We start from the raw sequence: 11,000 nt of genomic DNA, 5'->3' as shown, positions 1-11,000 counted from the left end.
ACAAAGACCCATTCTTCAACACCCTTGTTCGTATCATGGCCACCCGCTGCATGATGAGCGCAGAGTATTTCTGTTCCGGAACCCAATCGTACCCCGAGTTCCGCCACTACGGTCTCGCTTCCGAGATTTACACGCACTTCACCTCCCCCATTCGTCGATACGCAGATCTTCTTGCCCATAGACAACTTGCCGCCGCCATCGGCTACGAAGCCGTCCACCCTTCAGTCCGCAGCAGAGGCCGTCTCGAGGCCGTATGCAAGAACATCAACGTCCGTCACCGCAACGCCCAGATGGCCGGCCGAGCCAGCATTGCCTATTACGTTGGCCAAGCTCTAAAGGGCAAGGTTGCTGAGGAAGAAGCCTTTGTGATGAAGATTTTCAGCAACGGTTTCGTGGTTCTTGTGCCGCGATTCGGTATCGAGGGCTTGATCAGACTGCGTGATTTGGCTGATCCCGAGCCGGAGAGTGAGTATGACGCTGAGACGTATACTTTGACGACGAAGGGAGAGAAGAGCATCAAGGTAGAACTTTTCCAAAAGGTTGTGGTTAGAGTCCATGACGACAAGGACGAGAGGACAGGAAAGAGAGGCGTCAAGATGGAGTTGGTGAGTGCTTAGGGAGATGAAAAATGGCCAAGAACAGGATGTTTTAATCTTAATGGAATTTGTTGATTTGGGATATATGCAAGAATGCTAGAGACTAGAAAGCTTATAAAGAAGAAAAGTTTTCTTAAAATTATCTCCAAGAATCCTCTTTTCTACCCCCTTTTCAGAAACTGTGTACATCTAATATTGTAATATTGACATACATGTATGCGTTTTGTAACATACAGTTCAAGTCCGCTTTATTTTTATATTACCAACCGAACCTACAACGCCAAACTCTTTATGAGAATACCATTAACAAAGAAAAAGAAAATGGGCACGAAACATGCGCAATTATACATGTAAAAAAAAAAAAAAAAAATTCCGGCCACATTGCATCATGAGTTCCTCTGGGTTCCTTTTTTTTTTTTTTTTACTGCTCCATGGCATCACCCTCATTAGCATTGTCATCGCCCCATAGGCCATCGAGCTTGAACTCTGCAGCCCATTCTGTGACAATCTCCTTCTGGTCGGCCATGACCTCTTCCTCGCCGGCGTTCTTGATGGCTGGTTTGGTAGCGCCGTTCTGGCCCTTTGCATTCTCGACTGCCAAGACGGGGGCTTCGACCCATCCTTGGATTCGGCCGTCTCGCCAGTCAGTCACAACGGTCATGGCGGCAGCGTTGATGTTGGGGACACCGCCACGGCCGAGCCTGCCACGCTTACGGGCAACCTGGACCAGGAAATCCGAGGTGATGTCGCCGTCGGCGCTGCTGGGCAGGACGGCGGGGATGTCGTACACGGCGGTGAGCTTCTGCAGCAGATCAGGGGTGGCAGAGAGACGGCGGAGCAGCAGGCTGACGGCGGGGATGGGATCCTCAATCTGCTTGGGGGGGAACGGCGTTGAGCAGAACGAGGTGGGCGTGGGCCTCGGTGGCGTTCTTGATGGTGACGAGGCCGCCGGACTGGACCGAGGACGAGGACGGGAAGACGACACCGGGGGGAGTCGAGCAGCGTGAGCTTGCTGTCAATCTTGACCTTGCGGATGCTCGTTGTGACGCCGGCCTCTGCACCAGCAGGGCAGGCCTTGGCTGCGCTGGCGCCCCTGCCGCTCATTCTGCTGAGCAGAGCGTTGATGACGGAGCTCTTACCAACGTTGGGATAACCAATGACACCGACAGAGACGGCACGCTTCAGGTCGCGGCTGGCAGCATAGCTCTTCAGGGCCTTGAAGAGCGCAGCAGAGGTGCTCTGAACGCTCAAGTCGCGGTGGTTGAACATGTGCGCATTCGCCGCCGCATTCGCCGCTCGCACGGGCAGCGTAGGGAAGTACCGGCGCAGGTAGACGAGCCAGTCGCGCAGCACCTTGGGGGGGGGATCAGGTCGACCTTGTTGAGGATGAGGATCAGGCGCTTGCCGCCCGCGGCGGCGGCCACGACGCTGCGCTCGACTTCGCGGGAGCGAGTGCCCTCCGGGTCGCGGGCGTCGAGGACGTACAGAACAACGTCGGCCTCCTCGACGACCTGCTTGAAGACCTTGTCAAAGGTCTTTCGTGATGACGCCTGGCCAATGGAGACGTGTGCGCCGTCATCAGAAGCGTCGCCATCGCTGTCGTAGTCGTCATCGTCATCATCGTCCATGTCGTCGTCACTCGCCGCAAGGGACTTGTCGTACTTTACGGCGGCAGCACGAGCGCTGGCAAGCAGGGCAGCCATTGGGTTCGACTCGTCGACGTCGTCCATTCCGTCATCCTCATCCATCTGGTCCACGCCCGCATCTACCATGGCGTCCCCGTTATTCTCGGCGGCAACACCTGTTTTGGCGGCCTTGGCCATTTCTTTTTTCCTCTGGGCCTCCTCGGCCTTCTTTGCGCGCTTCTGCTCAATCTCCTCCAGCATCTTCTCCTTGTAGGGGAAGAGGTTGGGAATACCCGGGTCCTTCTTCAATTTTGATCGCCATTCTGGGTTCTTCTTGGCCAACTTTCGATCCTTTCTCTGCTTGGCTGCGGAGGCCTTTTGGATCTTGTTGCGAAGACGGGTTGTCGTCCGCTTGGAGTTGGGTCCTACGGCATCATGGTTAGCATATTTTGTGCAAAACTTGATACTTTCAGGGAAATTTCGAAGAGACTGAACCAGAACGTACTCTTGGGCTTGTTAATTGTGCCTGCCATTGTGCTTTATTTTTTCTCAATATTGCCAATGGTAGTAATTTTTCTTAGCTGCAGTGTCCTCCCAGCTTTGATGGCACGCCGTGCTAAGAAAAAAAATTAAGTGGGATGCGGATTCTGCCACGCATTTTCTCCACACCGCCTTTATTATCAGCCCCATATTTATGCCGATAGGATACGTACTAGTCCGCTTTATCTTTCGCTGGCTGGAGAATTCTTGCTCCAACTAAGTCAGCATTCTCATCGATCCAACCAACCCCTACTCTTTTTCCAAGCTATGGCCACAGAAACTCCACCTCCGCCATATGTACACGCCAGTCGCAGAATCCTCCCACCTCAGGAGGACCGGAAAGGAGAGATCAGATTCCGACACCCTGGCTATCATGGTCCAATACTGAATCATCTCCTATCGCTACCACGAGTGGATTGCCAAGATGTCAACGACACTGTTGTCTATGGAATACATCATAAGACCGCCTTAACGGCTTGTCAGATTATTGCTAACAATGCTTTTGATACTGGCTATTTCGCTCTGGACCAAGCCGGCCTTCATGGGGTAAAGGTCCCTTTGGATGGCCTCTTGACTGAGGACCAGTACTTTTTTATCATTAATGGCAACCGTTTGTGGACCTCATATCTGAACGCCTATATCTCTTGGGTCCAGCTAACATCCTATTTCCAGATAACTATGCTGTTGTACCAAGCTTTCGAGATTGGAGATTCCCTAACGAGGACATTGACCGTATCTGGCCTAATATTTCCAATGGGCCTGATATTATTGGGTCCAAGTGCTGCGTCTCTGGCATTGGTTACGCTATTAACAGAGCCCACCTTCTACCGCAAGAGGAGCAAGCATGGTCTGAGCAAAATATCATGAATGATACAACTCCCGCTATTGACGACATCAACAACATTATTTTATTGAGGAAAGATCTTCATAAATGTTTCGATGACCGCTGGTTCGCTATTGTACCCAAAAAAGACCCAGAGGGCTCTGATCTATATGTTACCCACATACTCTCCAGTTCAGCAGCACAAATGTGGCCGACATATCACAATGTTGTCGTCAATCAGCTTTCGATAGAATCAAAAGCTTACGTCTTTGCACGATTTGCTTGGGCGATTTTGCTACGAACAAAGCAGTTTGTTACCCGTAATGTCGCGCGGCAAGTTATTCGACGTTACATAAATGACGAAGGAGAATTTGAATATACAGACGAAAGGGCATCAGGCCCTTTGCTTAAACAACTATATGGCGGAGGCGGGACAAGAAATGCAACTCCGCTCAAGAGAAAATCTGCACCAGGCGATAGAGATTCTGATAGCTGGACAAGCGAGATTGAAACAGATACAGATGGTAGTTGGCCTTGGGAGGAGTCTATGAATCGACTTGATCAATCTGCAAGTGATACGGTTTCAGACATTGGACGGGCGTTACCAGAAGAGGTGTGCAAAGAGCTCGCTATCGCTGCCGCAGGAGTAATTGCTTTTCAAGAGAAGCAAGAACTAGAGTACTAGTAGGCCATGGAATGTGTAAAGGAATTCAATCAAGTATTGATGTAATACAGGTGTCTCTAGCTATAGGTCCTGAATTAATATAACTAATTACAGTATTTGGTCCTGGAAAAATACATCAATGATCTGTAGTATTAGATCCTAAAATAATATCATGAACTACTAGTAGTACAGCACTAGGTCTAAGAAAACTGCGACCAAATATAGGCGGTATCAGGTATAGAAATTCCAACTTGTTGGAAACAACTCCCCCTGGTCTCGATGCAGGTCGGGCCCTATCGGGGGAAGGATCCATCGGCCTATTATATATAGGGCCGTGCCCCGCATATTGTAGCTAGTTGGAACCTAGCTTTATTCTCATTATAATACATCACATTACGTTCATCTGCGCCTCTTCCAATTGTTGGAAGCAACTCCCCCTGGCCTCGATGCAGGTCGGGCCCTCTCGAGGCAGGTCGGGCCCTCTCGGGTCCACTCGGTGGAAGGACCTGCCGGCCTATCATATATAGAGCCGGGCCCCGCCCCCGCTAGCTAGTTGGAACCTAGCTTCATCATCATCACAATACGATCACTATGTTCACCTAATCTGTGCCTCTTCTAACACCAATAATACTTTCATCATGAATTCGTATCGTGCATGATAGAATAAAGCGATAGAAACAAAAGTACCTAGTAAGGGCTGCATTGCCGGCATGAATTACCGCTTATCGTTCTAACCTGCAGAGCGTAGAGAAGATACAGTCCAAATTGGGTGATGCTGCATGTAGTTCGTCGTGAGTTTCCGTTTGAGTCTGGCCGAACAGACCTACTTGGGCTAGGTAATCAAGAGTCATCCTGCGATTAGCTTGATTGACCTATGAATTGTGAGCTTGGTTGTTGATACCCTACTTTGTCTGCCCAGGAGATGGGTCCAGCCGTCTAATAGAAACGTCTAATAGGAAATAATCGACCCCGCTTGTAACTACGTGCTGCCGAAACTCCAACTTGGAAGATAGAGTAGATAGATAGTCCCGATGACCACGGGTATATAAGGCACGCAGGCAATCCTCGTAAAACTATTGTAAATTGTTATTTTAGATAGCTCCTTTGTTCATATTCATGAGGCCAAAGATCCAGCCCTTAAAGAGACATCCTTGATCATTGCATACCTAGGTATACATCTTGTGTAAGACATCATACCTGGTACCCCCGAGGCCTCACACACTCGCAATAATGTCGTCGAGTTCCTCTCAGAATATTTCCCAAGCCCTTGAAGAGGCTAAAGCACGTTACGTCGTGCGAAATGCTAAATCCAAGAGTCTTCACGAGGAAGCTACCAAGTCTTTTCCCGGCGGCAATACTAGGACTGTGCTTCATACGAGCCCCTTCCCTATCTCTATGAAGTCTGGCAAAGGCTACCAACTTACATCAGAGGATGGGCATGTGTAAGTGATATAAATATGCCGATACAAACAACACATGGCCTAGAATTATCCAAAGGACTTTGTCGGCTGATCCGATTTCTACAGCTATACAGATCTTACGGCCGAATTTACGGCAGCGCTATACGGCCACTCTAATCCTGTGATCCTCGACGCTGTGAACAATGTTCTCAACAATGTGGGCTTGAATATCGGGGCAACCACACCTCAAGAGCAGTTGTTTGCTCGAGAACTATGCCGGCGCTTTGATCTCGAACGAGTGCGGTTCACAAACTCCGGCACCGAGGCCAACCTCCATGCTCTAGCCGTCGCAAGACTGGTCACTAAGAAGAGAAAAGTTGTCGTATTCAACAAGGGCTACCATGGAGGCGTATTGATGTTTTGGGGAGGAAAGCCGGCGCCCAACAATGTTGACCCTGATGACTGGATTATCGTCAAGTATAACGATCTTGATGCCGCCGTCAAGGCAATTCAGAGTGAGGGGGTAGCCGCCGTGCTCATGGAAGGTATGCAAGGCAATGGAAGTTGTCTCAGTGCAACACCAGAGTTTTTGGCTGGCGTCCAGGATGCCGCTGCCAAGGTAGGGACAACGCAACTATGCTCATACATTGCATGTAATGAGAAATATACTCACGGATATTAGGCCGGTGTTCTCTTCATCCTTGATGAGGTAATGACTTCTAGGATATCAGCCTCTGGACTTGCAGGCCTGCGAGGAATCAAGCCAGATCTCAAGACGTTTGGCAAATATCTCGGCGGTGGCCTCGCTTTTGGTGGGTTTGGAGGAAGAGCCGACATCATGGGAGCATTTGACCCAAGGCAGACCCCTTCAATTCCTCATTCGGGCACCTTCAATAACAACACGCTCGTGACGCACGCTGGATACGCAGGACTAACAAAGATATACACTCTTGATATCGCGGACAAGTTCTTCAAGATTGGTGAGTCGTTCATATCCAAGCTTCAAGAGACAGTCGAGGGAACGCGACTGGGCTTCTCGGGAGTCGGATCCATCCTATGCTCTCGATTCGTGGATGGAGATACAGAGGTGAAGGATATAAAATGCGCAGATGACTTTACAGAGAATGAAGCGTTGAAAGACTTGTTCTGGTTTGAGATGCTTGAGCAAGGATTCTGGATCACGCGTAGGGGTCTCATTGCGCTGGTACTGGAGACGCCACAGTCTGAGCTTGACAGGTTCGTGGGAGCGGTTCAAGCATTTGTATCAAAGTATGACGACGTATTGGCGTTTTGAGAGGATGACATGTTAGCCATGTAGTTATTCGAATGATTCTATGAGTACCCGTATGTGAGAAGATATTCAGAGGCTGTGGTGTAAAAGAGCTGCAGCGGTGTTGGTGGAGCGTCCCCTTACGCTGTGGATAGACGCAATGCTAATTGGCTAGCCTCCCGCCTTTACATAATCCATCCTATTGCAGCCTCGCCTGCCTTGTAACTTTTCTTATCAGTCGCGCCTACAGTCCGACAATCTCTCAATCGATTCCCTTCAATTCTACCCCGACATCCCGAATACTCCAAACCTCCTTCGTATAGCACACCCATACAGCCCCAAATGGACTTCCAAAACCGCGCGGGCTCCAAATTCGGCGGCGGCGGCGTCGCCTCCCACTCTGCCACAAACGCCGACCGCCGCGAGCGTCTGCGCAAGCTCGCCCTCGAGACAATCGACCTCGACAAGGACCCTTACTTCTTCAAGAACCACGTCGGCTCCTTCGAATGCCGCCTCTGCCTCACTGTCCACCAGAACGACGGCTCCTACCTCGCCCACACCCAGGGCAAAAAGCACCAGACCAACCTCGCCCGTCGCGCCGCCCGCGAGCAGAAGGAAGGCAAACAGAGCATCGATCCCGCGACGGGTTTACCGACCAGCGTCGCCGCGAGCCTCACTGCTAGGCGAAACATCGTCAAGATTGGCCGCCCAGGCTACAAAATCACAAAGATCCGCGACCCGGTCACGCGCCAGCAGGGTCTTCTCTTCCAGCTAGAGTACCCCGACGCCACGCCCGAGCTGGCGCCCAAGTGGCAGGTCATGAACGCATTCACACAGCGCGCCGAAGAGCCCGACAGGAATTTTCAGTATCTGGTTGTCGCTGCAGAGCCGTATGAGAGTGTGGGATTCAAGATTCCGGCCAGAGAGCTGGACAAGCGGGAGGACAAGCAGTTTGCCTTTTGGGATCCGGATTCCAAAGAGTACTGGATTCAGGTCATGTTCATGACGGAGCGTGAAGAGCGCTTCAATGCTGCTCCTGGTTTAACAGGCAGGAGATGAGCGTGGGTAGAGAGAGGGGGAGGAGGAGGAAGAATACCAAGGAAGATTTCACAGTTCTCAGCACGCCGCATGATGATTTTGAAAATCAATATCGGCGGGGGGAGGCTTTCATTAAGCCACATCCCAGATGTTTTTTTAAGACTTAGTACTACGACTTAGTGGTAAGAAGCTGTCCGTTGGCTCAACAGTAACATGCAGTTTGCTGACTTGTAATTAGCTGAATTGCTGAAGGCATCTCAGCCTCAGATTGAACAGGGAGAAAAGAAACAATAGGATCGAAGACGGGAAACAGCATATTTGGCGCAATTTAAAATACATATGAACTTTTATATTATAGTCTTGTATTCATTTATGATCATCAGTATCAAACATCTTCCAAATCATCGTAGAATCATGGGAAATATCCAGCAACACAGCTATAGCATGGGCTACTACTGCCACTGATGCTATTCTTACCTTAGGTGTATGTAGATGGCGGTTAGATGTTTTTTATGACGACTAATTGTCTCAATGAGCTACAGCTGGGGTGTTGGATAATGAAACTCAGATGCTAGATATTATTCTCCATGATTATGAGCTATTGCAAACATTATTGAGACAGGAATTTCTTTCCAATTTGTCATGGATGTCAACTGTTTGAATAGGGTGGTTTTATTTCACACTACCATGTGTAGATATTTAATACATTGTCCCGCATATATAGTCGTACAGCTTACTGTTATTACAATACAAAAACATTAATTTTCCCAACCCCCTTCTGTATACATCATGTCACATTCATACCGTCAGGCTTGTTTCTTTTTTCTCCTTTTTATCCCCATGACGTCTTCTTGCTCAGTCATCGTCCAGGTTTCCCACGTTGGGACCTTGAGGCTTGCTCGCGAATGAGCTCGCGCCCCAGTGATACAAGCTCCTCAGGTTACGCTTGATCCAACCCTCAATCTCCGCCTCGGGGACGACAATCTTCTTGGCGCGAGCCTCGTCCTCGGGCTGAATCTCGAAACGACGCATCCGCTCTGCGATGCGCGAGTCTACCACCATTGGCGAAGCCCAAATCTTCTCCTTGGGCGGCTCAGCGGCCTTCTTCTCCTTCTCCTTGTCGTCGGCAGCCGCGGGTTCTTCGTCCTTCCAGACGAACTTGGGCCAGTCGCTCTCCTCGTGCTTCAGAACGAGCTGCTGCTCGTATTGACCCTCGGCTTCGCGCCACTCACGCGCAGCAGCGAAGCACACCGCGGCGACTTCTCGGCCAATGTCGTCAGCCAAGTGACGGCGGGTCAAGAAGCGGCCCAGGCGGACAAAAGTGTGACGGAAGCCGAGGCGGTGAGGGAATGCAATGGCGGTGGAAGGTGAGAATTCGGCGGGGATGATGGCGGGGAGGCTTGCGGAGGGATAGTCGTCAGGGGAGTTGTGAGGGCGCGGCTGCGGCGGCCGTTTGGGCGTTTCATCTTTCTTTTCTTCCTCCTCTGGCTTTTTGTCCTCGGGCTTCTTATCACCTTCGCTTTCTGTAGATGGGGTTTCAGGCTCGGGTTTGTCGTCGAGATTTTCGACGACGGGCAGTGGCGGGGGATCGAGAGGGCCCAGCCATCCCTCGTGTAAGCCTCGAACATACTCTTTCCACGTATGCCGGCCGATGACGATGTCACCCTTGACGCCCTCATACTCTGCCAGCCCGATTTTCTTCCTCTGACTTTCCACAATGGCTTCGTCTGTCTGTGGTAATTCCTCGTCTGGCCGCTCGTGGGTCTTTCTTGATCTCCTAATCTTCTCGGCAACGGCCGCTCTTACATCTCCCTGCTGTCGGCCCTGGACAAACTCCCAATCGAGGCCGGAAGCTGCCAGAATAGGCTTAACATACTCAATGAAGTGGTCCTGGGCGGTGCGTAGGCCATCACCGGGGGGCGATTCCAGATAGACGGTAAGCTTGCGCGGAAGCTGGCTGGCATTTCCGAGCAGCTCTTGGGAGAGGGGCGCAACGGCTCGGCGCCACTTGGCTGTCGCGCGGTTCTTCTCACGCTTATCGTAGATGATTGCGGCAGCGAAGGAGGTGGTGACGGACAAGAAGATGAGCCAATTGCGGGATGGGAGCTTGCGAGGCAGGGCCGGGAGGCCCATCATCTTGAAGACTGGATTGCGCGGGCGAGGCGTTGGAGCGCTCGAGGAGCCGGTGGCCGGCGGGGTTGAGGGTTTGGGGTCGGCCATGGTGATGCGCGGCCCTTTGGCTTGAGGTGTCGCTTGATATAAGAGAAATAGAATGAAAATGGGAAATGTTTGGCCTGGAGAGCTCCTCTGATATCGATTTGCAACCTGAGGCGACCAATCGGGTGCTGCGAGCGAGCTGCGTACCGCAGCTCTCAATGGATGCTGGTATGAAGTTGGAAAAAATTGGATGCGATAAGGATGCGGGACACGATAAGGGTCGGCGGAGCTAGACCGCAGCCAGTTTACATGCTGTTGAGCTTTTGGCTATCAACACCAGCCATCTAAAATAAAACAAAAAAAAGGCTACGGAACAACTGTCTGGTTGAAATATTAAATAAATTAAAATATTACACAGTTTGAAACTGATTTCAAAATAATTAGACTTGTGTAAATGCTGAAGATGGTAATAAGTGTTGGTCTCGCTTTCATGACAGCTTGAATATGAGAGATACAGGCACTCTGCCTCGGTACGAGCTCCTAAACATGAAATCAAGTAAATCTAGACGAAGGTTTTATTACCACGTCTAGACAAAGAGAATACTATCAAGTTTAGAAGCCCTCAATACAACATGTATCATGCTGATGAAGAAATGCAGAGCCTCATATCATCAGCAATACTAGGTCCTCATACAGGACCCAGCCCCACACACCGCGGTGGGTTGAGCACCTAGGCACAGACTCTAGGATTTGAATGATGGAGAACTGAACAATGATTACGCATTAACGCGGTAATTTCGTCTGTACAGCACGAATGATCAAGGCAGCAGATGCCCTGTTCCTTGTGGCGCGCAGAGGTCAACCTCTTGTCATAATCCCATCCTTGG

General features: G+C 50.5%; 8 protein-coding genes across 8 annotated transcripts; 5 read left to right on the top strand and 3 right to left on the bottom strand.

Annotated features, from left to right (window-relative positions):
- Positions 1–35: 35 nt before the first annotated feature.
- Positions 36–617, top strand: TrAtP1_003545 (uncharacterized protein; the record flags this gene model as incomplete). The annotated part of the gene is made up of 1 exon (XM_066111930.1): positions 36–617. The coding sequence occupies one exon, from the start codon at positions 36–38 to the stop codon at positions 615–617; it is 582 nt and encodes a 193-aa protein (XP_065968010.1).
- Positions 618–1,017: 400 nt separating this feature from the next.
- On the bottom strand, positions 1,018–1,257 carry TrAtP1_003544 (uncharacterized protein; the record flags this gene model as incomplete). The annotated part of the gene is made up of 1 exon (XM_066111929.1): positions 1,018–1,257. One exon carries the CDS (start codon positions 1,255–1,257, stop codon positions 1,018–1,020), a length of 240 nt encoding a protein of 79 aa, XP_065968009.1.
- Positions 1,258–1,339: 82 nt separating this feature from the next.
- Positions 1,340–1,603, top strand: TrAtP1_003543 (uncharacterized protein; the record flags this gene model as incomplete). The annotated part of the gene is made up of 1 exon (XM_066111928.1): positions 1,340–1,603. One exon carries the CDS (start codon positions 1,340–1,342, stop codon positions 1,601–1,603), a length of 264 nt encoding a protein of 87 aa, XP_065968008.1.
- Positions 1,604–1,843: 240 nt separating this feature from the next.
- TrAtP1_003542 (uncharacterized protein) lies at positions 1,844–2,754 on the bottom strand (the record flags this gene model as incomplete). The annotated part of the gene is made up of 2 exons (XM_014087411.2): positions 1,844–2,646; positions 2,727–2,754. 2 exons carry the CDS (start codon positions 2,752–2,754, stop codon positions 1,844–1,846), a joined length of 831 nt encoding a protein of 276 aa, XP_013942886.2.
- A 231-nt stretch (positions 2,755–2,985) lies between these two features.
- TrAtP1_003541 (uncharacterized protein) lies at positions 2,986–4,364 on the top strand. The gene is made up of 2 exons (XM_014087991.2): positions 2,986–3,371; positions 3,434–4,364. The coding sequence occupies exons 1-2, from the start codon at positions 3,029–3,031 to the stop codon at positions 4,267–4,269; spliced, it is 1,179 nt and encodes a 392-aa protein (XP_013943466.2). The 5' UTR covers positions 2,986–3,028; the 3' UTR covers positions 4,270–4,364.
- Positions 4,365–5,357: 993 nt separating this feature from the next.
- TrAtP1_003540 (uncharacterized protein) lies at positions 5,358–7,019 on the top strand. Its single transcript, XM_066111927.1, has 3 exons — positions 5,358–5,690; positions 5,775–6,193; positions 6,380–7,019. Exons 1-3 carry the CDS (start codon positions 5,479–5,481, stop codon positions 6,940–6,942), a joined length of 1,194 nt encoding a protein of 397 aa, XP_065968007.1. The 5' UTR covers positions 5,358–5,478; the 3' UTR covers positions 6,943–7,019.
- A 134-nt stretch (positions 7,020–7,153) lies between these two features.
- Positions 7,154–8,540, top strand: TrAtP1_003539 (uncharacterized protein). Its single transcript, XM_014087989.2, has 2 exons — positions 7,154–8,138; positions 8,195–8,540. Exon 1 carries the CDS (start codon positions 7,261–7,263, stop codon positions 7,975–7,977), a length of 717 nt encoding a protein of 238 aa, XP_013943464.1. The 5' UTR covers positions 7,154–7,260; the 3' UTR covers positions 7,978–8,138; positions 8,195–8,540.
- Positions 8,541–8,615: 75 nt separating this feature from the next.
- TrAtP1_003538 (uncharacterized protein) lies at positions 8,616–10,333 on the bottom strand. The gene has a single exon (XM_014087988.2). The coding sequence runs from the start codon at positions 10,174–10,176 to the stop codon at positions 8,812–8,814; it is 1,365 nt and encodes a 454-aa protein (XP_013943463.2). The 5' UTR covers positions 10,177–10,333; the 3' UTR covers positions 8,616–8,811.
- Positions 10,334–11,000: the final 667 nt, after the last annotated feature.

This window comes from Trichoderma atroviride, chromosome 2 (genome assembly GCF_020647795.1).
Source record: "Trichoderma atroviride chromosome 2, complete sequence".
In the NCBI taxonomy this organism is placed as follows: Eukaryota; Fungi; Ascomycota; class Sordariomycetes; order Hypocreales; family Hypocreaceae; genus Trichoderma; species Trichoderma atroviride.
This window is presented reverse-complemented; position numbering and strand designations above follow the sequence as displayed.